This window comes from Paraphaeosphaeria sporulosa (assembly GCF_001642045.1).
Source record: "Paraphaeosphaeria sporulosa strain AP3s5-JAC2a unplaced genomic scaffold CC84scaffold_5, whole genome shotgun sequence".
In the NCBI taxonomy this organism is placed as follows: Eukaryota; Fungi; Ascomycota; class Dothideomycetes; order Pleosporales; family Didymosphaeriaceae; genus Paraphaeosphaeria; species Paraphaeosphaeria sporulosa.
The window spans coordinates 1,721,455-1,743,866 of record NW_017253364.1 but is presented as its reverse complement, the minus strand read 5'-3'; the positions used below and the strand labels follow the sequence as shown (position 1 = coordinate 1,743,866).

Genomic DNA, 22,412 nt, shown 5'->3' with positions numbered 1-22,412 from the left:
ACGCGATGGTTTGATTGTGAGGGCAGGTACCAGCCTGGGTCAATGCAGCTAGTGTGTTTTGATATCACGTGATACAATGGCTGCGTGACACATCGGGCGGACTTTGAGACTTTCAACCTCTTGAACTGTCCAAATTCAACTTAAGTATTTGCGAGATGGTGGAAGTACTAGAGTAGGATATGTTGTGTATCACTTTCCCTCAAACCCTAGAATAGATGTACCCTACTGATTCCGACTTTCGCTCGCCTGCAGTTAGCTGCTTCTTTTGTAGCCACTTTCACTTCTCAGTCGCGATACGAAATGTACCGATAGAGATGGGATGCTAGCCCTCAAGGTGCTCAAGCAACCTAGCAACGTGCAAGCCTACTAGGCTCCCACTCCATGAAACATCTGCACAGCAAACAATGGAGACAAACCGCTTAGGATGCATCTCAAAATAGCATTTGAGGTCATTGCACTCGCCCTGTACATTAGACCGTATGTGACTGTCCTGTACATCATAGTGGTCATAAACACAAGCATGTTGCCGAATTTGAAAAGCATCTCCCATATTACAAGGGCTATCCAATCGACCTGGGTTACCATTCGCGGGACCGGTGCTGCCGACCGCAGATGCTCATCCATGAAACGCGGCTCTATGGCTTTTAGAATCCGCATGCGTCTCCCCTAGCCCTCTAACAAAGTCTAAATGCGAAAGCTCCGTCAATGTCAGAGCCCGACACATGGGACTAGCCTTCCTGTCGCGCTCTGCCTTTCCTCTCAAGAGACTGACAACCCCTTTCGACTCACGGTCAGTATGGATTTATTCCAGAAAGTTGTGATTATCCAGCTCATTTTCGTTGAGCGTGTGCCTCTGCGTTGCTTTTTGCGAGACTAGTCGTCACTTCTTCAACCTTTTATCATTTCCGGTTGCCACTGGTCGCTCAGTATACCTGGACCTATTATCAAACTAAGTGCGGCGAAAATACCTGTGGAGAAACATAAAACCACGAAAGTGACCATACTGTGTGCGAAGCCAATCCCGAGAACAAATAATGCAAATATTGGCAGATTGATAAGCAATATCGGCTTTCTACCAAAGGTCTCGTTGAACGGTGCCGCGAACGGACTGCCCAGCGTAAGCCCGATCGGGTGAATTAAATATGCTAGCGATCCCATGATTATTGAAGATCTGAGATCAGTTGCTGATTTCTCCATGGCTGGAGTAAACACTGAAGACACGAAGGTTCCAGCGAAGGCAATGCCGGATACTGTGCAAGCCTGAAACCATCTTCGAACGAGCGACCACTTGTGCGGGTTCAGAGGATCACCTTATGTTTGCCAGTCAAGAGTGTTTGAGCTCAAAGACACTGTTGCTTCAGGCAATGCAGCGGGTACAGGACGAAACCTTGTGTTTGAGTATGTTTGCGGGTTCCTCTTCAAGCGGCGGTGAAGCCTTCTCTGGATCCGCACAACTGACCAGCCTGGTAGGTATTCCCATAATTTTGCTTAGCCATCAGTTATCTCGCACAACAGGCTCCATAGCACGACAGTATGCGATTGTTTGGCAGCTTCAGTCGAGACATTTTGACCTCAGGAAGAGGTCATCTTTGAGAAGACAATTCGATACATGAGTCGGTGCATAATAGGCGAAAAGATCGCTTCTGTGTGCCTATCTGAGAATGAGGAGTGTATCTCAGGCGTGAATCTGCATCCAAATTCATTTGCTGTCCATATTAGGTGGCCTCTTGTGAGGCCTCAGCAGAGCCTGGCGTCGATCTGTCACAATAGCCTAGATTCGATACACCCTTCATCGCTTCGAGTAATCTCTGTCTTGTGTTCAAGTAATCCCTCACTGTAAACATATAGAGAAGGTGCCTTGCAGCGTTTATACGTGTTGGTTCAGCTTGGGTTGGACAACATTCGATGACGCAGAACAGCGAGTGTTACCCGATGCGAAGGAAGCAACATCAACGAGGCGCTACTATGGTAAGAACATGTCAAAAATAGATATGCACACGAATTTCTGCGCCAATGGATCTGAGCACTTGGGAATTAGCTCAAAGAGCGCGTCGGTCTGCAAGGCTAATCACTTAGTTGGGATGTCGTCAGCGGCGCCTGTTTGGGATTAGCGCCGAGCTTTCCAGCCAAAGTTACTGACGTGGAGTGAAAAGTGTATCCGCAACATTTGCTCAAGTGTCAATTTGTAAGTATGATCTGTTCTACGGAATAACTTCCTGTTTCCCGAATGTTGTCCGCGTCACTGAAGTGTACCTTGGTTAATTCTTCAAGTTTTGCGTGTACGAGCCCCGCACGTCTGACAAATGCACGCACATCGTGCATAATCACTCCTTATTTGATACTATCCTCACTTCAACATCCACCAACCGTGATAGATATCGCACAATTCCATTCCCATGGCGACCCAATCAAGCATTCTCTGGCCGGAGCACCTATTGCCAGGATATACGGACAACTTCGTTTCCAATGAAGTCATCGCGGTTAACCTGACCACGCAACAAATCTGGGAACTCCTTGCCGACATCTCAAGGTGGAATTCATACTACAAGAATTGCGCGCAGATCACTGAGCCCGATGCTGGTTCCTATCTGAAAGAAGGCAGCGTCTTCAAGTTCAGCACGTTCGGCTTCCCACCACTCACCTGCACAGTCATGGAATCGGTCGTACCGAAGCAGGGTACTGCCGGAAGACTCGCATGGCACAGCACTACCGATGACGGCCTCGAAGTATACCACGCTTGGATCGTTGAGGAACTTGAGAAGGACAGAGTTAGGATTTTGACGCAAGAGGTGCAGAATGGGCCGGTCTTCAAGGAATGGGCGAGGGAAGCACCAAACAAGATGCTTTTGGGTCATCAAGACTGGTTGGACGGGCTTGTTCAGGCTGCCCGGGGTCAGGAAGTGCGAAGGACTAACCTGGAGAGCGTGAACTTTCCTGTACGGCAACTAGACTCGAAGAAAGTGGAATAGATGGAACAGGCACCAATCTATGATACTCGCCGAATCGATAGTGTACAGTCATAGTTGAGAGATGGAATCGAGCCCTGGAGAGGTCGAGACGTGAAGAATGCAGCCAATCTTTGAGGAGTTCAAGAGAGCGTCGGACTCCGACATCGGATCCGACACCATATCCGAACTCTTCCCAAAGATCGTCTTTGTGTCATGGCACCGCCACGCGTCCAACGTATAGATCTTTTGGGACATCAAAGATGTGAGAGCGCGCCTCGGAGAAGATATCTCCTCCGGAGAAAATACCTTCAGGGCAACGTCCACAGCCGTAACTATAAGACTGCCATCTCTACGCGTTTTCCACCGCACATCACTGTTCCACATTTATACATCACTTTCACAACTCTATATACTAGTCAAGCAATTTCCGAGAGCACAAATCTTGACCGCTGCTTGCAGGAAAACTGGCTTCCCCACACTGTTGTTCGTCAAACATGGCCTCGCAACTCCAAATCTCTATCACTGAACGTCCGCTCCTCGCAGCCGCAGGCACTATAGGCATCGTCTTTGCCGCCATAGCATTCCGAGATTACCAAAATTACTGCTCCCTCGGACCACATGGCCTTCCTGCAACCTTCTGGGGATGGTACACGCAGCTGAAGATGACACGCATGGCCCGCAAAGACGTCACAGTGCCAGCGCCGTACGACATCGATAATGTAGCAGGTCCGCACGATAAGGAGCAGTTTCTGCCGCAAGACGCCTCGCGTGCCCTCAAATGGCGACCAGGCAACAAAGCACCGCAGATTCCAAACTTCGTGGCTCCTCAACGACAAACAAGCGATATTGCCAGCGAAGAATTGAAGAAGGCCATGTATTCGTATCTTGACATGCTGGTAGAATCTCACAACTCGGTGCTGCAAACTCAGAAGTCCATTCTGGAAGGCCCTGTGCCAGCAGTCGGCATTAAGAACTTCGCTTCGCTACCCGATGCGAAGAAGCCGGACGTGTATCGCTCGACACGGGGAGAGATCATTCATATTCATCCTCCGGATGGCAGCACGCACCTGATCATGAGCTTGGCTGATCAGAAGAGTGTCATCGAGACGGGTTGGGGAAGGAGGCATCGGCTGAGTGGTGGCGGACGGCTTCCTTGGAACTATACTTTCACGTATGCGCCGAGGAATGAGATGGAGTTCGTGGTTTGGAAGACACTTGTCGGAGCGGCGGTGGAATTTTGTCTGGCAAATTCGGCTGGTCGTGCTGACCAGAAGTAAAGTGACAGTGGTTCGTTCTAAGTGGTACTTCTCTTTAGTAATCATTTGCCATCCTATATCTGAACATCGGTTTTCCCTTACTGATCTTCCCTCTACGCACTGAACCTGATTTTGTATCTTTGAAAACTTCCTTCTGACCAAAGGAGTGGAATTGACTGGTCATAATATGGGGACTAATAGGCTTTTTGGCTTCGGACAAGCAAGACGGAGCCACATCTCTGCAAGACACTCTCGATGATCTGAGTTCGCAGGTTCAATGTACGAACATCGACTTCATCGTAGCCGAGATGGCCGAGGAATCTATGTTGTTCTGTACATTGCTGACCTTTTCTTCTGCCCAGAGGCTGGAACGTGATACTATTTTGGGTCTGTTTTCCGCGTTCAGAGGGGAAGTGCAGGGTGAGCCACGGCTCTCGAATACTCGAACTTTCAGTCCCGTCTTAAAAAGAATGACCTACCCTGCAAGGGCTCTAGAATTGCGTGCCGGCACGACAACACGCAAATACATCTCTACGTGAGTAGCTTTAGCAACCAAGGCGGGAAGGGCATCGCCTTTCCGGTCCTACGTTTGAGATTCTCTACAGCCTCAGTACGCATGTCTGTTGTTAATTTCTAAACCTAGAAGCAAGGTCAAAAAGGGGAATAGGAGCTCTGCTCTTTGATTGAGGGACTCTGGCAGAATTTTTCTTGTGAAAACCCTGTTATCTTGGCCCCTGACAGGTAGACAGCGGCGCACATACGAAATTTCGGGGATTGATTCTTTGATTACGTCCTCCTTCGCACCCACCTATGCTTCCCTGGTTCTAGCCATCTTAATTTCCCCAGGTAGACAGACACACATCAGCTGGACGGCGTGGATTCTTCTGTTCTTCAGTCAGCACGCAGGGAAGCAAGGTCACAAATGACCTGGTGAAAAGAATTCCCCGCTCCACCAGCTCTCTCATTCAGCAGTTATGGTGGGGTTTCGGTTGCCCTTTCGGCCGAGCACGCCCGCAAAATACCAGACTTGACCGCTTTCTAGTCCTTCCCCCTCACCCACAAGCCTCACGATTTGAGCATCTTTTTGGTCCCTCTTCTCGCACAGGCGTATTCAATTATCCACGTCTTTTCAAATCCCATCCCCTCCAACTCATCCATATCCTTTCCGGGATCCCATAAAGTGCACCTCTCACCCACCCACATGCCACTCTGATACCTCTGCTTTTGATTTTCCCCCACCCACCTGACACCCGCATGGTAACTTCAGAACGAGGTTTTGGGTCCTCATGCATCCGGCTGTTGTAAGCTCACTTCGATCCCGCCTCCCCCAGACAGACACATTCTTCTCCAGATTGTTGGTTTCGTTCCCCCGCACTCACATCAAAACATTAGCCCAAACTTTTAAGTGCCTCCGCCCGACACCCAGATATTTCCTATTTTAGGCGCCTCCGCCTATCGCATGCCATCTTCCAAGTTTCCTTCTCAGAGCCACCTCCCACACCCCCGTAACATGATGTGCGCATCATTTCTGGCCACCCTCCCGCACACTCCCCAATACAGGCGCCATGCGCACAACTTCGGTCCTCTATCGCACACGTGCATATAGTCGTAATACCCTAGAAATTTCAGTCGTCCTCTCCCCCACATCATTCCGCGATCCAGGATGTTTGTAGTCGCCCTCCAGCACCCACATAGACTGCAGGATGGAAGCTTTTTAGTCCTACCTCCCACTTCCACACACCGACATGTCGGTTCTCCTTCTCCTTCTTTCGCATCCCCTCACCCCCACATACAGTTTGGGTAGGAGCATTTTGAGTCCGCTCGCCCTCCACATCAAGACCTCTCTTCAGGCCATCCAGTCCCCCTTCCCCCTCGACATGGCTTTTTTTTTTTTTTTTTTTCAATCCCTCAGCACACCGGCATGGCCCTCCATCAAGGTCGTTTCAGCCCCACTCCCGCACACCCACACGTGCCAGGCTGCACAAGCGTTTAGATCTCCCCTCCGCCTCCACGTGGCCTCTCCTTGAGCGTGTTTTTCAATCCTTGGTCCGCCTCTACATCGGTGCTTCGCAAGATGGCTTCACCCCCTTACGCCTACATCGGTCCTATTCAAGTGGATTTGAGTCCCCCCTCCCTCCACATGATCACTCCGCCGAACGTGTTTTGATCCCCACCCCCGGGAAAACAGAAGCGTGAAGACCAAAGCATCGCACTCAGATGTGGGTTTATATACACGAACCTGAGCGAAGCAGGTTGAGACGTCACTGATGCCGAGCATAATCATCATCATCATCAGGACCAGCCACACGCGACACATCCAAAAGGGGCGTCTATCAGCACTGGAACTCATTACCACCACTCTTTGCACACACCGTCCGCAAAACAAGAAATGTCTATTAGCGATCGATGTATTGAACCCCTCCCGCTTCGCCTCTATAGCTCAGCTCACCTACGAATCAGACCAGAGTCCGACCATCCCACTATGAACACCCCTCTCCATCACCCTATTTCACCAGTCCAGCCTTCTTCGCCATCTCCTCGAGCTCAGCGTTCTTCTTCTGCTGCGCCTCCATCTCCTCCACGCGCTTCCTCTCCTCCTCCCTCTTCAGCTGATCCGGCCGCCTAATTGCAATATCCTTGGGCTTGTAATCGCTAAACAGCGTCTTCAGTCCCTTCTCAATAATCCAGCAGCCCGCGTAGTCAATAATCATGACACTCGTAATCATAACCTTGAAGTCATACGTAAATGGCACCAGGCGCAACTTCTCGTTGATCTCAGGCACAAACTCCGTCGCGCAGGAGAAAGCAACACACGCGACGCCGACAAGTCCCCAGTACATGCCGCGGTTCTCGCGGATGGACTCGCGGAACGGGCGGCCCTGGTAGTTGATTGCGAAGGTGGAAATCTGCTGAATGAGTTGGAGGAGGTAGATTGCAGAATTGAGGAGGGAGGGCTCGAATTCCTTTTCGAGATCAGGGTTGGGCGTCTTGGGCTCGGTGCGCTGGACGTATTGCGAGACGTAGATGAGGGTAGCGATATGGATTGCGAATTGGCCGAGGACGGAACCGACGATATAGATGTTGAAGATGTTGTGCTGGGGACGCTCTTTGCTGAGGGCTTCGACGGGCTGTGCCGTTGTTAGTAAGTGTGGAATTGTGTAGAGGACGAGGGACATACCTTCGCGCGGGAGATGGACAGGAAGCACACGCTCATCATCATACCGGAGATGGTAACCTGGCCATCACCGAACTTGATGCCGTCGAGGTAGAGGACAGACAGACTGTACGCCGAGATCAAGCAGTTTAGCGCAAGAATCTTGTACATCTGGATAGTGGCCACAAGCGTGCATCGTCCTTGGCGGATAATGTTAGGAATCGCAACGACATTGGCGAGTTTGGATGTGAACGGCGCAGCTACCGAAGCATCACCGAGCTTGATGGTTGGCGGCTCGCTGTCAAGTTCGGCAAGCTCTGATTCCATCATTTTGTCTGTGAATGAGCTCATCATGGCTGCAGCGCCCTGCTGCGCGGAAGGTGTCTTTTTCTCGACAGCGCCATTGGTCGCCGCACCGTTTGTAGCGTCTGTGGGAGCAGGGAGTGCAAAACCCTTCTTCTTGGCCTGTGCCTCCATGGCTTTCTCGTAATGCGGGTTTCCAGGGCCGGGAGGGTACAGGTGGGCGATCATGATTGGGACAGGCGGGGCGGGCTGGTTGAATCGTTTCATCAATTCGACCTGCTTCTGGTAGACTTCCTTCATCTTGGTGTTTCGGAAGTGTTCACCGATCTTCTCTAGATCCTCGCGAGTACCATTAAGGAGGGCGACACCGATATGAGCTTGTTTAAGAGCGCCAACATCGTTCGTTCCGTCACCGCACATGAGCGTGGTGTAGCCGCAGTCCTTCAAGCCAAGGAGAATCTCTTCCTTCTGCTTCGGGGAAACACGAGCATAAACCCAGGTGTACCGAAGAAGCTGCAGCCAGGCCTGTTGGCCGGAGAACTTGCTGAGGGCGTATCCAGTAACGCAAATGTCCTTGCTCTTGATAATCTCCGGGTCAAGAGGCTTGGTCGGGTCCACGGGGATATTGACTTTGTCGTCAACGCTACGCCAGACAAGCTTCTCACCAGAGTCATCGTTTTCGGGTGCATCAAGAATCAGACACTCGCGGTCCACAATCTCAACTTGACGGGCGACGTGGACAGCGGTCAATGGGTTGTCACCCGTGATCATGACCACACGGTGGCTGGATTCGTTCAACATGCGCACGGCCTGAACAGCGTCGTCTTTGAGCGGGCACTGGAGAACCAAGAAACCGGCAAAGTGCAGATCGCACTCCACCTGCTCACGCTTGAGATCATTGATACGGTTCATGCCCCACTCAGCGTCCTGGGCCAAGAATTTGTAGGCAAGCGCAAGTACGCGGCCACCGTTCCTGGTGAAGTGCTTAAAGGTCTCTTCGTAATGTGGCGGGACATTGACCAGCATCTTACGGATCGTTTCGGGCGCTCCCTTAACACCAACAAAGGTGCTCTTGATCTTGCGCTTGGTCTTACTGTCGTTGACAAGAACAGTGGCAACGGAACTTTGGCGCTTAAGTGCGGAGGAGAACTGGAAGCGTCGGCGGATTTGTACGAGTTCAGCATGCGACTTGGCGGAGACGGTCTTGGGTGTCAGGGTGTCTTTGCCGCTGAGGTTCCAGCCCAGAGAGGTCAGAGTAGCTTTCTCCATCGGCTCGCCAACAATTTCACCTTCATCCAACTTGACCAGGGCGTGTGCGGTAGCGAGGACCAGAGTGCTTTCGGTGCCGATTTCAGAGACGGCGCTGACGTTGGTGTGAGCGCCATCCGGGCCAATCTTGCCGCCGTTGGTGCCGAGGGTGAGGCCGGCGATGCCGTCTACGACGAGGTCCTCGCCAGTCAAAGTACCAGTCTTGTCAAAGCAGGCAACGTCCACTCGCCCGGCAAAAGGAATGCGGAAAGGTTCGGTACAGAAGATGGCGTATTTGCTCAGCGCAGCCAAGCTGGTGTTCACAGCCAGCGAAAGTTCCATGGGCAGTTCCGGGGGTACGACACTCGTGATAATCAACACACAGTCGAGCATGAGCTTGGAACGCTTGCGGTCCTGCTTCACACCCTCCACCCAGACATAGCGTGAAGCGGCGATAGCAAAGATGCACAGGAAGAGAATGAAGAGCAATGCTTCAACGTTGTTCGCGGAGACACGCTCAGTCGAGTAGATCATGGTCCTGACCAAGCTTCCCTGGCTGGTCTCAAATCCAGTCTTGACGACAACTGCAACGGCGCCCTTGTCCGGTGGTGGCGGTAGTCCAGACGAGAGCCTCGAAACAGCGCTGCCGTCCTCTTCCGCGTTGTTGCCGTGCGAAACCTGGAGAACCTTGGTACCGCCGTACAGGAAGGCGTTCTTGTCGAGGCCCTCCTGCTCAATGTTGGCTTCGCCGGGACGCAGCTGGATGGACTCCTTGAGCACCGGAGTGCTCTCGCCGGAAAGCATAGCCTCGTTGACAATGGCGGAACCCTCGAGGAGGATCATGTCGCAGGCGACGCCCGAGTCTTCCTTGGTCCTTCCGACGCTGACGACGTCGCCGGGCAGCAACTTGTCGCTCTGGATCTCCTGCCACTTCTTCTGCCTGTATACTAGCAAGTCGTACGGCTTGATGCTCATGCCGCGGAACTCGTTCAGGGTCCTCTGCCTCTGCCACACGACGGTGCACTCGAAGGCGACCAGCATGAACAGGGTGAACAGCGAGTAGTACCAGTAGTCGTCGAGCATCCACAGCCCCACGCAGAAGACCTGGAAGACGAAGAAGGGCGCGACGGCATGGTCCTTGAAGAGCTCGGTGAAGGTGGGCACGGGGATGTCGAAGCTGTTGTCGCCGTAGTAGTGCTGCAGCTTCTCGACCTCGTCGGCGGACGTCAGGCCCTTTGTGTCCTGGAACGTCTTGATCTGGGGCTTCGGCTCGACGTCGAGGGGGTAGGAGAGCGGGGCAAAGGAGCCCTTGTCGGCGTCGTAGAGGAAGCGGCGCTTCTGGAACAGGAAGGACACGGTCGGCTTGCCGCCCACCGTCTCGCGCTTGAGCGGGCAGATTTCGGCGGCGCCGGCGTTTGCGATGGGGAGGACTTTGATGAGCTGGGCGGTGCGGACGTCGCTGGCCTTGGTCGTGGTGAAGGCGCTCTTGAGGTTAACGTTCCAGTGGGTGGAGAGCCAGATCAGCGCCTGGACGGTCGTGATGCTGCCGACCCAGACGAAGGTCCATTCCGAGGACTGGATGTGCTGCTCGTAGCGTTGGGGCGAGAGGTAGACGGAGAGGAAGGCGGGCCAGACAATCAGAAAGGGCCAGATGTATGCGTGCAGCTGCAGCGGCAGCGGCGTGTGCAAGCTCGCCTGCTTGATCTGCGGGTTGTCGACAAGCGGCATCGTGGGGTTTGCCGAGTCAACTGCTGCTCGAGGGCGTCGAGCGCGCGGCGCTGGCATTTTGGATATTGCGACGCGGCGGGCGGTCGCCGCTAGCGCCTCGCACCGATTGGCCACATCGCCACCCGCGCAGACGCCTCCTCCCACGGCCACGGTAGCAAGAGAAGAACGTGGAAGGGAGCCGACATTCACCGTCGTCTCGATCCAAGATTGCGATAACCCTATCTGGAGACGTGCACTGGTCAGACTTCCGTCTCTTGCCCAAGATTCCCCTCTCCGTCCTTGAGCGTCCAAAGCGAACCCTAGCCCCCGAGATCCAGCCGCATCATGGGCTTGCTGGACCCTGCATCGAAAAACCCTGTCCCCGTTCAATTGCGTGCCCGCATTCATCCACGCCCTGCCACACGTCTCCCAGTACACTCCCAAAGAAAACATCCGTCCAAGCCACCTTCTCCAACATCTCCTGGAGCTCTCTTCTATCCCGCACCCCCAGCTCCTCCACAACATCGGCGAGCCGATGAACCCACCACTCCCTACCACCCCCTGCTGGTGCTGCTGAACTAGCAACAACCAGCACCCAGAGCAGCATCTGCAAGTTGCTTGCTTTCTCCCAGACGCTGACTGTCTTGATGTTCGGCCGGTCAAGCGCCACACGCAATCGCTCCAGCAGGATGCTGAACAGCCTCGCCTTGGGAGGTATCTCTCTCAAAGCTACGTAGATGAAGATCTGCGATGCTGCAAGCAGTGCCTCGACAACACTTGCCGAATCAGCAAGAGCTGCTCCTTCTGCGAGAGCCTCGCCACCTTCATCGTTGGAGTCCAAATCGAAGTCTAGGAAGTCGCGCGAGTAGTCTGGTACCCAAAGTTGCATGTACTCCGTTTCGTAAAGTAGATTGCTGAAGGTCAGCCGGCTCACGCTCCTCATCCATCTAGGTGATACGGCAAGAGCGAGCCGGTGCAGTCGGTAGAAAATGTTGAAGCACTCGATGCCAGCTAGCGAGAGGCCAAGAAGGCACGTTGGGGAGGTGTAGGCAGCCTCTTCGAGAAGCTCCTCTGGGAGTGGAGGTGTGTCTGGATCGAGGTATACTTTCGGGAAGCTTGGAGGTGTGCGGAAGGCAGTCGCGGTGTGAATGTCGACCCTGAGCGTCTGTCGGTTGGAAGACGCTACAAAAACACAGATCAACATACCACAAAATTCCCCTCATCAGCCCGTCATTGTGGCCAAAGGCAAACAGTCCGCCACGCGCATCGACCATGCGCTTCAATGCAGCAATGTGAAGCTGCGCGGCATCGTAGGCGCCGAGAAGGTTCTGCCCACTTGATCAGGATAAAGTCTAGGCATCGAACGAGCTCTCACCTCGCAGCTGGCGAGTGTCGCCACAGTGCCCACCAGCTCGTCCGAGATCTTTCCTCCAGGACTGCCGATCTTGTTGTTGATCTCTTTGATAGCTTCGTTCTTGTGTCTTATCGTTTCGACTTGAAGATCATACATCCCTCGAATGAGGATTCCATATAGCGCCCAGGTCGCTAGAGTTGCATGCAACAGTCCAGCATCGTTGCTGATGAAGGACCACCACGAGTTGCGTGCGTTGATGGCTACCGAGTTGATTCCGCTGCCGGATTTGTCTATCATGATTAGCAGTAGTCCGCCGATAATTTTGAAAGTACGGGTGCTGCTAACAGTCGGCAAAGTAGAACTTACATAGCTTCACGAGAACATTCAGTTGCCACGTTCCCGGAACGGGTAATACATCGAACGGGTCGAAAAGGTGAGCGCCCGGATTAATTTTTAGCATGAACTTTGCCCTCATTCTGCGTGGGGTCCCTCTGTTCTCACGAGGTGTGTTGGGTCCACTCGAGGTGCTGTGTTCAATCCCCTTCGGTGAGTCTTCTGATGAAGTCTGCGAACCCGTTCTTCTGATAGTTTGCTTGCGGGCCATTTCCTGCTTTCTGGTACTTCTTGTCTTCTCGCATGGGGATGCCTACAAAAGCATGAGCATTTTGATTGGGAGATTAGAAGATCGAACTTGCCGCTTCACCCCGCGGTCCTGGCTTCGGCAGTCTGAATCTCGATTTCAAATTCGTCTTTCTCTGCACCGTCTCTTTCGAATGGTTCTCCGACTTAGTATATCCTCCACACCATTGCGCCTCGAAAAAGTTTTTCATTACAACGCTACGGATGCGGCCGCGGTCTTGACCTTCGAGCTGGTGGGGCTCCTTTGTTGTAACGAAGAATTCGTATTGGCGCTCACGCGGCATATTTTCCGCGACTGCTGGGTGTTCGAGTTCTCGGATTGAGGGCGCTGTCTGTGCTTGTGCACTCATGTCGATACTTGTTGCACGCCTCAACCTCAATGTTTCTCAAACAGCACTTCTGATACAGTGCCTCTGGAAATGATGAAGCTCTTCACTCTTCCATTCAGATGACTTGGGCCACTAACCCAAATCGTTTCAGTAATGATATCTCAGGCGCCTGTCCTGACCCGAAGGGAATTCGCGAGCTTCAGAGCGACTTCATTGGCCTGGTGTAGCATGAAATGCTCAGCCTTGCAGTAGCAGCGGAGACACTCGTAGTTGTAATGGTACGATAGGCGAGGCTGCAGATAGGCATTGCTGGAGATAGTAAGCCTCAGATGACATATCCTCGGGCTCCCCTTACAAACTTATGCTCCGATGCAGGGTCTGGTCGGCCACGTTGTAAGTTGAGTAGGGGTGTCAGACCGGAGATAAACCGTTGCGTTGATTCGCCAAGTCCACTGCTGCTCATCACCCTTCAGATGGGCTTGAAAGATATCGATGGGCTGAATCGACGTCAGTGAAATCGCCACGTTTTGTAAGATAGCGTCGATCTTCAGCATCTCCAGGAGAGAGATCGAACAATGCTATTATTTTTAAAGCGGGGTGCAACACCACAGATTGAGATCCTCGCCGATACGATGTGCTCACTAAGCCAGGCTAATCCGTTCTGAGGCTGTGATAAAAACGATTCTACCATGCTGGGTGGCCTGACGAAGAATCTGGAATAGGTAAAGAATTTCGAGGCTGCATGTCTTCTCATATACAAAGATGATACCACATAACGAGATGAAGGATGTAGCAAGGCGGAGTTATCTACATAATCCATAGATACGGCGCCGTCACGTGGCTTGATCGAGCCAGGGTAGTCATCCGGCATGGCAGGACTCACATCCTGTGCATACGTTGTAGAAGGTGCGCTTCATGGTATAACATGGATATCTATGACATTCCTCTCTCATTCCTCAGTCATCATGCGACCATGCCTGTTGCCTCAACGCCGCCTGACCTATGCTTCAACACAATTGCTTATTTCGCCTTGTCTTCCCTCAAAGTAACAATCTGGTTCAGAACAATCTTGTCCTCTGTGGAATCTACATCAACACAGAAGTATGCTGTGCGCAGGGCCTGGAAACGGATGAGATCGTCCGATGACCCGCTCGGGTTCAATGTGTGCTCCTTGAGAAGACCCTTGATGCCAGCTTCAATGACGGCGTTCTCAAATATGACCTCGGATTCTGGGTTCAAGTCATCAGCCCAGCCACCAGTCTTCCAGTCAAGTGCATTGGGCGATTCTGATTTGAAGAGAGAGTTGTACTGGCGAGCCTTTACAGGAACGGCTGTGGCAGCATCTACCCACTGGATGTATGTCTTGGGCTTCTCGCCAGTCGCCTTGACAGCCTTGATTTCTGTGACTTTGCCGTTCTCGTCCTTTGAGTAAGACGTCGCGCGAATCGAGAAGGGAACGTTGTAGAGACCTACAACCTTGTTGGGTGCGAGACGGAAGTAGTTGGGGTCATCTTCTTCTCGGAAATCACTGCGGTCAATGTACGCCTCCTTTCCGAGCTTGACCTTTCGCTCTCCAGGGATAGTGCCCTTCGGGTCATATGGTACGGTGATTTCCTGGTCATCCTCTGCTGCGAAGTCCTCAATGACAACCTTGATGGGGTCTAGTACAAGCATCTGGCGAGCAACAGTGCGCTCAAGGTGCTTGCGGATGGAAGACTCTAACCGCGGGGGCTGGATCTCGGTGAGTGCATCATTCACGCCGAGTTCCTCAACGAAGTTCAACAAGGCCTTGGCTGGTATGCCGCGACGACGGAGAGCGACAAGTGTATACAAGCGAGGATCATCCCAGCCTCGGACCGAAGGAGGTATGGTCCTCTTCTCGACTGTGCCATCTGCATTCTTCTTCTCTGCGGTTGTACCTTCAACAAGCATCAAGATGCGGCGCTTTGACAGGATCGTGCCTCCGAGGTTCAGTCGCCCATACCTTTGCTTTGTCAGTATGGCGTTGATATGTCTGGACCATTTACTCACTCTCTTTGCATAGGTCCCTTCTCTTCCGATTTGGGAGTCTTCATGTCCAGTTGCTCCAATAGCCAATCGTATGAAATGCGCGACTGCTGGAACTCGGTTGTGCACAGCGAGTGTGTGATATCCTCCAGTGCATCGCATATGCAGTGTGTGAAGTCGTACGTGGGGTAGATTCTCCACTTCTCGCCAGTCCGGTGGTGGTGGTTTTTCTCGATCACTCGGTAGGCTGGCAGGTCCCACATTTGAGGGTTGCCCTCGTTGGGGTCCGTTAGACTCTGCTTCATGCGCAAATATGCTTCCCCAGCCTTGTATTTGCCATCGCGCATGGCCCGGAACTCAGCGATGCTTTCCGCGATTGGTCGTGTGCGGTGCTCGCATGCATATCGGGCTCCGCGATTGTCGGGTCCACCACGCTGCATGTTGACTTCCTCACCTGCGCAATTTGTTAGCATTCGGTTGACGGTATGGTGATTATGACTTACGCGAGCAATGGCATACATAAGCACCGTCCTTCTCGATCAGCTGCTCCGCCAATTCGTAAAGCTTGTCGAAATTGTCGCTGCTATAGGTGATCTTGTACGGCTCAAAACCGAGCCACTTGATGATGTCCAGGATGCTTGTGAAGTACTGCTCTTCCTCCTTCTCGGGGTTTGTGTCGTCGTATCTGAGGAAGCAAACACCCTTATGGTGTCGCGCAAAGCCAAAATTGACTGCGATGGCTTTGCAGTGGCCGATGTGGAGATAGCCGTTGGGCTCTGGCGGGAATCGCGATCTGACATCTTTTACGGGCTTTTCTTCGTAGACACGCTTCAACCAGCCTTCGGAGAAGACGTTAGTAGGTTCGGCGTTCGCAGGCTTCTTCTCTGCAGGTTTCGACGGCTCTTTGGGTCGCAGGGCATGCTCCGCCTTCTTAGCCTTTGCGGCTGCTTTCTTCGCTGCTTTCTCGAGAGCACGCTTGGAGGGGCCCTTCTCTTCAGCCTCAGCAGGAGGTGCGGACGCGGTTGCTTCGGTGGGCTCTGCCATGTCTAGGCCATGTTAGCAACTCAAGAACCAGAGCGGGGTGACTCGAACTGGAGCCAATCTTTGAGGCAAAGGACAAGCCGGGAGAGGGTATACTCACTTCTTAGGCCGCTTGTCGGAAGAATAGACGCCTTTGAATCGTTGTTCTTGGAGGATCGTGAATCGAGAGCGCGTCTGGAGCTTTTTGGAGGGGTAGGCGCGACTGACTCACACGCCACACATTGACTGCACCGCCACATCGGGGGGGACGCCCAGTCCCGCTTCAACCTCCGACCGCTTCACGCCTCACGTTCGTTTCACTTCACTCAACAAGACATATGACTAACTTTTGCTCAATCTTGATGCGTTTGAGCCGAATCGTGCTACTGCCATCAAAGTTCAATCTGATCTTTCAGTAGAATCTCGCCGGCATTTATCCCACCTTTCAACCGTTCCTGAACCCTCACACGTATATTTCGTTGATCCGCGGGTATAGCTTCCTGAAAAGTGCGCACCTTCACACCTCGCACCTCGCACATCCTTTCTCAGCGTTCATGTCTCGAAAATATCCATTCCTTCGCGAAACATTGTGCGCTCAGCTTGAAGGAACGCACTAGTTTACTCTCGCACCTATATATCAATAACTGAACACTTTCGCAAAAGCTCACCATCTTTACACTCAGGGACAAGAGCAATCACACGGCCCCACTTCTGAACTCCTCGCTATGCCTCTTCATCCACTCTCATCGTTCCCAAATTCTTCGCCAACTCGTCAGCTCTAGGTACATAATCCCCATCCCCTGGATGATCCCCATCCCCTTCATCACCGCTCCCTAAGGCCTCCCGCCACGCCTCCTCACTCCCACTCCCCAGCCCCAAAACATCCCCCTCAACCTTCTCTCGCCGCTCCCTCACATTTCTCTCCACCTCCTAATTCTCTTTCACCCACTGCGCCCCACCCACCCTCCATGGGTTAGCCACGCTCCTGCCCGCTGGATACGCGTTCAGCCCGCCACCTTCATCAACCCAAACCTGCAGGAGGCCCGAGAGAAATATTTCTACGACGGCAGCTTGTTCGGGTCGAAAAAGCAGGGCCACAATGAACGGCTGCATAGTGAATAGCTGGGAAAACGTGTCGGAGCGGTAGAGATACGCGCAGATGTCTTCGACGAGATTCATCACGTAGTTTGAGCTCTTGTGGGCGCGGTGCTGCGCCAGTCTGACGTGCGAGTTGACTGAATATCCGCATTCGGCTGGGGGGTACTGGAGTGGGGTGTAGAGCTGCGAAAGGGGGTTTGGGACACGCGGCGAGTGATGCCGGCGGTGAGACGCATGAGGGTGGTGATGTGGGCAGGTGAGCGGTGCGAAGGGGTCCAGAAGAACCTTCTGTAGCCGGATGCGGTGGCGGAGCGGCGGACGGAAGGGGGGCTGACGTTGTCAATTTGCCAGGCAAGCTCGGTGTCAGTTAGTAAGCGGCGTGTGAGCGTGCCGTCTACTGCTGCGAGGAGGACCGAGGAGGCGGATGGGAATATCATAATGCACTCTCGCGTGTGATCGAGGCGAGAGAAGAAGGCAGCACGCTGCTGACTGCATATTTTGGCAGCTTACTTTCCAAGACCTCAGCGACGACGGGTTGGTAGTGTTTTTCGTGGAGGAGTTGGGCCATCGTGAGCGCTGGGAGGACAGTGTCGGAGCTTGGACTTGGGAGTTGCTGTCTGTGCCACAACTACCTGTATGTGTGGTTACTATATTACTATTTCCGATACAGAGATATTGTAGCAGATCTACCTACTACCCTGTGTGTAGAGCACATACATACGTTGCTCCATTGAATCTCTCAATGTCATCACTCTTGCCCTGTTCACATTATCACACTGCATCTTCAACATTCGCCCTCAGCTGATGAGGGTCCTCTACACTCAATTGTAACGACCCGGTGTGTCATGAGCTTTCACGCTATCATAGCCATGATCCGCGAAGATAATAGTCCAGGGGTAATGACATTTTGCATTACTAACACGCTTAGCTTACTGCATACATACTACATGACTGAGTGGTGCTTATTAGTGCTATGCCGTTCGGGATAGGAATCTAGAAATAGTAGGGCAGAGGGAGAAGTGTCTTAATATGATCTAATATGCGGGATTTACGGAACAGCATCGAGGCCTGCGGGATTCTACTGCTTCTGATACATAAGGGAAGTGCGATTGGGTATGACATGAGTGAGATGTTTGGGGGTCTAATTGGCAGCTGCAGACAGAAACTAGCGGGTCGAACAATGCGCGCACATCACTGCTGCTGTCATTCATTGTCCATGATTGATATCTCAAATTGCCAATCGCCGTAAGCATCCTTCACATTCATTAGAAACGATGATTTCAACATCGTGGATTCAGAAAGTGTAGACTCGATATATACACAGAACTAGACCCTAGCTGGCACGCACAAACACAGTCTAATTCAAACATGCATCCAAAAGAGATGAGAGATGACTATTGATTCATTCGCATACTGGTGCCGCGGGGATATTAAGGAAGCAAAACGTCCGTCCGTCGGGAACTCCAAACCGCCGTCAAGAACTCCTGTTCGAAAGCCGTGGGAATCTATCGGAAGGGAAGGGCAGGACAGAGGAGATGGCGTGATATAAATTCGCCAACTACTTCTTCGGGGGGTACTTCTGGAAGAAGTAGCTGGCAATTGTTAGTATGCTGGGTTTGGATTCAAAGGATGCGAGGATACTCACTTGGAAACGTAGTAGTCGCCAACGGCGAAAAGCCCGACAACACCTGCCCACGCACCGACAACCTTCCAGGTGAGCTCGTTTGCGGCATACTTCCTGTACGCGCCGACGCCCAGCACGGTACCCAGAATACCGACAGTTACAACATTGCCCAAGACAACAGGGTTGTCAGCGTTCTTCTTAGCGATGTGCGCGTCCTTCTTCGCCTTCTCCTTGGCCTTCTCTTTCGCGACTTCCGCCTGGTGGGCGGCTTCCTTGGAGGCCTCCTTGGCTTTCTTCTCGAACTCGATGCGCTCGGCCTGGGTCTCGGTCTTCACGGACTGCTGCTCGAAGTCGGAGGGGACGGAGGAGACGTGGGGCGAGTCGACGTCAACGAGAGAGGAGACGGAGTCATCGGAGCGCTCGACGATGGGTTGAGCAGGGGCGCGACTGTAGTGGAAGTGTTAGATAGGGCGCGATAAGATGGCGGGCATGGTATAGAGCGCGAGGCCGAGATTCGCGACCTGCCTAGCAAGGCACAGATTGGCGCGCGATGGTAGGAACAAGAAGGTTGACTTACGCCTGCGACACTATTAGCTTCAATTCGACCTTGGTACCCTCTTCCGATGCGAACGTACCTCTTCCGGGCTCTGCTTGGGACCCTTGGCAGCAACGTCGGCGTACGACATGTTGGTAGCTAAGCTTGTTGTGTGGAAAACTTTGGACGGTGCTTTTATGTGCAAGGCAAAGCGATCGAGAGTGTATGGTGAAGAAGGGAGATGCAGCTGCGCGTATGAAGGAGATCGTGTGATGGGGGAGTGACAAGGAAGAGCAGGGCTGGGCCTTGAAGCGAAGCAAAGCATGTGAGGGCTAGAGCACCTACGTCATACGAGCGCAAGTAGATCCTTGCCAAGGCACAACGCGTTGAGCTTGCGCGAATAATACGACCAACACGTGAGGCGTCGCGTTCCAAGGTGCTGGGCTGAGTAGGCTTTACATTCGCACACCCTCATCTTGAAAGGGTGTTACAGTTTCCGGCGGAACATACCGGGCCCAGCTGCCTACATTCAGAAGATGTGCTGTCGTTTCCCATGTAGTGTATCCAGAGCGCGGATAGGCGAGGTGAGACTGCATAAAATACGCAGGCGGCACTGACCAAAGAGTCCCAGCATAAGTAAATACTGTATCTTAGTTCAAAATACTACACAGCGGGGCCTCTGGTTCCAAACGACCAAGGTGTGCCCGCCTGACTATCTGATATCGCAAAGCCAAGACCAGACTTTCCAAAAACGCCTAGGACGCCACAACGTGCCAATGACCAAGTACGTGGTGACATAAGTCGAAGAATCACTCCCTCGACACCACAGAAACTCTTCGCATGCTCCCCTATAGCTCGTGCTTGCCAAATCCTTCGGCGCCTTCTGCGATGGGCTGCACGCTGCCATCCACGCTGTCCCTCTTCACGCCAACACCCTCCTCGCCCTTGCCAACACCAAAGAGCGCAATAGCATCAGTAAGCGCCTTGACCGCATCTTCAGGGCTGACAGATCCAGGTAGACCAGCAGGTCCACCGAGGGTGCTGCTGATCTTCTTGGTTGCCTCTTCCAAAGCACGTACTCGTCGCTGGAAGCTCAAACGATCCATGAAGAGCTGCTGGCGGCGGCGCTGCAGATCGCGACGCTCGGCCGCATGCAGCTTCTCGAAGTCGTTGAAATGCTGCATCTTGAGTTGCAATTTCTGCGACTGGAGATTGACGGCACCGGAAACCAGTCGTGTGATGTGACGTTCCTCGTGTGAGGCTAGGGCTGCGGAGCGGGCAGCTGAGAGGGCGAAGGGAAGCGTGGCAAGAGGGTTGCTCTCCTGCGGGTCGGCACTGACGATGCCCCGCTCTGCTTCAGCGGACTGTGCAGCATCGACTTCCATGGCGTCCTCATTTTTGACTTCACCTTCTGCCGCCTTCTCTTTACCCTTGTCACTTGCACCGGACTGGACGTTGTTGATCTTGTCATTGAGATCTTTCCTCATCTGTGCAACGCTCCGGTTGGCAGCCACAGCAACCTCTGATACATTCGCCGGTGCGAGTCCTGCCAAGAAGCCGACGACACTCAAGATAGGGTTGTCGCCATGGAAGATGGGTAGACGGCCCTCCTTGAGATATTCTAGGTCGCGGAGGAACTTGGTTGATGGTGCACCTCCTTCTGATTGCGTACCTTCTGGCTCGGCGTACTTGCTATCGATCTCCAGCTGCAGGAATTTCATCACGCACTGTTCACGCGTCTTGGTCATGACATGATCAGCGACGCCATTCCAGTCATCGTCGCACATCTCCAGGCCTTCGAGCAAGAGCAGCAACTCCTCCTGAGTCCAGTTATCTTCAACATCGGGTGTAGGTGGGTAGTCTCCTCGGTCAACCTTGACAAAATCTTCCGAGTTGAGGCCCCTGGAATAATGCTTGTCGACCACACATCTCGGGCAGAGCTCTTCGCGGTTTTGACGGCCGGGTACATCCGAGGTCTTGGTGTGGTGGTAGTAAAGGCGGCTGCAGTCAATTCCGCAGAAGTGGCATATGACCTTTTTCGCAGGCTCACGAGTCTCCTTTTCGAGCTTCTGCAGGTCTACCGACCCACCAGCACCGTTGCTCGCACCTTCGCCATTCGCCGCCGGCTTATCAGGCTCGGCAGAAACCTCCTTCCCGTTCGACTCGTAGATGTTTCGGCCCACTAAGGTCTTGGTCTCACTCTTTGCAGTGGGTTGTTGGCTGGCAGCGCGCTCGGTCCCGGCATGCGGCTTTCCCTCTGTGACCTTCGAGTTCGGCGCAGGCTGGAACGCTTGCAGTCCTCGCGGGGTATCGACCGTGAGACGGAAATGGCTTGTGGTTGGAGGACCAATGTTTGAGGGGCGCTCTTGAGGGTCAACCTAGGTCTCGTTAGAAAAGGCTGTTGTAATGTTTGGATACGCATTACCTGGTAATTGATCAATCCCCACTGCTCCAAGAACGCATGCACGCGCATGATGGCGCACACGTCGCCTGCCAGGTTACGACGGCAGGCTGTGACAGTGAGGTACTCATCGGGGTTCAAGCGGTAGGTATTGATCATGAAGTCGCGGTAATCGCGATACACAGCAGGCGTTTTGCTGCGATTGCGGCCATTGAAGAACTCTGGCAGGGCCTTGCTCTCGCGGCGGTCAATGTAGCGCATGTCGAACCATGTCGCGTAGCTAGGGATGATGGTCGCATAGGTCTGGGCAACGAGATGGGAGCGCGCGGTGGCCTGCAGGTCTGCGGTTGCCTGTGCATCGGGGTCTGCAGCAGCTCCGTCCTTGTCTTTCTTTGCGTCCTCGACGCCGCCCATCTCTTCGTCGTCCTGGCCGTCTGCATCTTCAGCCTCGGGTCTGGGCCCGTCTGGCGCATCGAGAGGGTTATCGGAGACGGGTGCGGGCGTCGTCGTTGAGGGTTCGCGCGACGCCTCCTTGGTGGCCGAGTCGTCTACCATCGAGGTATCTAAAAAGAAGGGGCTTAGCCGACCGAGACTACTGCCAGGTGAAGTTTTGCCGTCGTAAATATCATAGCTGTCGTGGGGAGAGGGGGCGTTGAACACGTCGAAGGCAGCGAGGTCCATGGCTGGCATTCAGGGAGCGCCGCGGGCGACGGCAGCAGAGGGGTGCAGGCATGGCACCGTGTCACGAAGACTTACCTTGGTCATCTTGGGCGTGCGATTGCGCCTGTG

At 53.3% G+C, this 22,412-nt stretch overlaps 9 protein-coding genes across 9 annotated transcripts; 2 read left to right on the top strand and 7 right to left on the bottom strand.

The window, feature by feature from the left end:
- Window positions 1–888: 888 nt before the first annotated feature.
- Window positions 889–1,308, bottom strand: CC84DRAFT_1092620 (MFS general substrate transporter; the record flags this gene model as incomplete). Its single annotated transcript, XM_018174472.1, has 1 exon — window positions 889–1,308. A coding segment is annotated over one exon (420 nt), but the record flags the coding sequence as incomplete, so codon positions are not given.
- Window positions 1,309–2,396: 1,088 nt separating this feature from the next.
- On the top strand, window positions 2,397–2,969 carry CC84DRAFT_1091732 (uncharacterized protein; the record flags this gene model as incomplete). The annotated part of the gene is made up of 1 exon (XM_018174410.1): window positions 2,397–2,969. The coding sequence occupies one exon, from the start codon at window positions 2,397–2,399 to the stop codon at window positions 2,967–2,969; it is 573 nt and encodes a 190-aa protein (XP_018036356.1).
- A 180-nt stretch (window positions 2,970–3,149) lies between these two features.
- CC84DRAFT_743336 (phospholipase/carboxylesterase) lies at window positions 3,150–4,369 on the top strand. The gene has a single exon (XM_018187265.1). The coding sequence runs from the start codon at window positions 3,443–3,445 to the stop codon at window positions 4,223–4,225; it is 783 nt and encodes a 260-aa protein (XP_018036355.1). The 5' UTR covers window positions 3,150–3,442; the 3' UTR covers window positions 4,226–4,369.
- A 1,984-nt stretch (window positions 4,370–6,353) lies between these two features.
- On the bottom strand, window positions 6,354–10,658 carry CC84DRAFT_1145787 (cation-transporting ATPase 4). The gene is made up of 2 exons (XM_018176527.1): window positions 7,383–10,658; window positions 6,354–7,332 (listed from the first exon to the last, which is right to left on the bottom strand). The coding sequence occupies exons 1-2, from the start codon at window positions 10,635–10,637 to the stop codon at window positions 6,709–6,711; spliced, it is 3,879 nt and encodes a 1,292-aa protein (XP_018036354.1). The 5' UTR covers window positions 10,638–10,658; the 3' UTR covers window positions 6,354–6,708.
- A 301-nt stretch (window positions 10,659–10,959) lies between these two features.
- On the bottom strand, window positions 10,960–12,893 carry CC84DRAFT_1090883 (uncharacterized protein; the record flags this gene model as incomplete). The annotated part of the gene is made up of 6 exons (XM_018174379.1): window positions 10,960–11,773; window positions 11,823–11,944; window positions 11,992–12,260; window positions 12,337–12,548; window positions 12,592–12,598; window positions 12,674–12,893. 6 exons carry the CDS (start codon window positions 12,891–12,893, stop codon window positions 10,960–10,962), a joined length of 1,644 nt encoding a protein of 547 aa, XP_018036353.1.
- A 1,065-nt stretch (window positions 12,894–13,958) lies between these two features.
- Window positions 13,959–15,989, bottom strand: CC84DRAFT_1091365 (glutaminyl-tRNA synthetase; the record flags this gene model as incomplete). Its single annotated transcript, XM_018174398.1, has 3 exons — window positions 13,959–14,922; window positions 14,970–15,399; window positions 15,449–15,989. The coding sequence occupies 3 exons, from the start codon at window positions 15,987–15,989 to the stop codon at window positions 13,959–13,961; spliced, it is 1,935 nt and encodes a 644-aa protein (XP_018036352.1).
- Window positions 15,990–16,895: 906 nt separating this feature from the next.
- Window positions 16,896–18,005, bottom strand: CC84DRAFT_1205631 (uncharacterized protein; the record flags this gene model as incomplete). The annotated part of the gene is made up of 4 exons (XM_018181988.1): window positions 16,896–17,228; window positions 17,270–17,552; window positions 17,785–17,822; window positions 17,997–18,005. 4 exons carry the CDS (start codon window positions 18,003–18,005, stop codon window positions 16,896–16,898), a joined length of 663 nt encoding a protein of 220 aa, XP_018036351.1.
- A 344-nt stretch (window positions 18,006–18,349) lies between these two features.
- CC84DRAFT_1164392 (uncharacterized protein) lies at window positions 18,350–19,458 on the bottom strand. The gene is made up of 4 exons (XM_018178478.1): window positions 19,323–19,458; window positions 19,265–19,266; window positions 18,709–19,134; window positions 18,350–18,655 (listed from the first exon to the last, which is right to left on the bottom strand). The coding sequence occupies exons 1-4, from the start codon at window positions 19,371–19,373 to the stop codon at window positions 18,622–18,624; spliced, it is 513 nt and encodes a 170-aa protein (XP_018036350.1). The 5' UTR covers window positions 19,374–19,458; the 3' UTR covers window positions 18,350–18,621.
- Window positions 19,459–20,070: 612 nt separating this feature from the next.
- Window positions 20,071–22,304, bottom strand: CC84DRAFT_1090771 (SWIRM-domain-containing protein; the record flags this gene model as incomplete). The annotated part of the gene is made up of 2 exons (XM_018174373.1): window positions 20,071–21,600; window positions 21,648–22,304. The coding sequence occupies 2 exons, from the start codon at window positions 22,302–22,304 to the stop codon at window positions 20,071–20,073; spliced, it is 2,187 nt and encodes a 728-aa protein (XP_018036349.1).
- Between the last annotated feature and the right edge of the window lie 108 nt (window positions 22,305–22,412).

Bases quoted from the DNA above. Each gene is read 5' to 3' on its own strand.
- CC84DRAFT_743336 (XM_018187265.1), top strand. From the start codon at position 3,443: ATGGCCTCGCAACTCCAAATCTCTATCACTGAACGTCCGCTCCTCGCA.
- CC84DRAFT_1145787 (XM_018176527.1), bottom strand. From the start codon at position 10,637: ATGCCGCTTGTCGACAACCCGCAGATCAAGCAGGCGAGCTTGCACACG. The intron at 7,333-7,382 runs GTATGTCCCTCG...ACAACGGCACAG, and splicing joins TGTCCATCTCCCGCGCGAAG to CCCGTCGAAGCCCTCAGCAA.
- CC84DRAFT_1164392 (XM_018178478.1), bottom strand. From the start codon at position 19,373: ATGTCGTACGCCGACGTTGCTGCCAAGGGTCCCAAGCAGAGCCCGGAA. The intron at 18,656-18,708 runs GTGAGTATCCTC...AACAATTGCCAG, and splicing joins GGCGACTACTACGTTTCCAA to CTACTTCTTCCAGAAGTACC.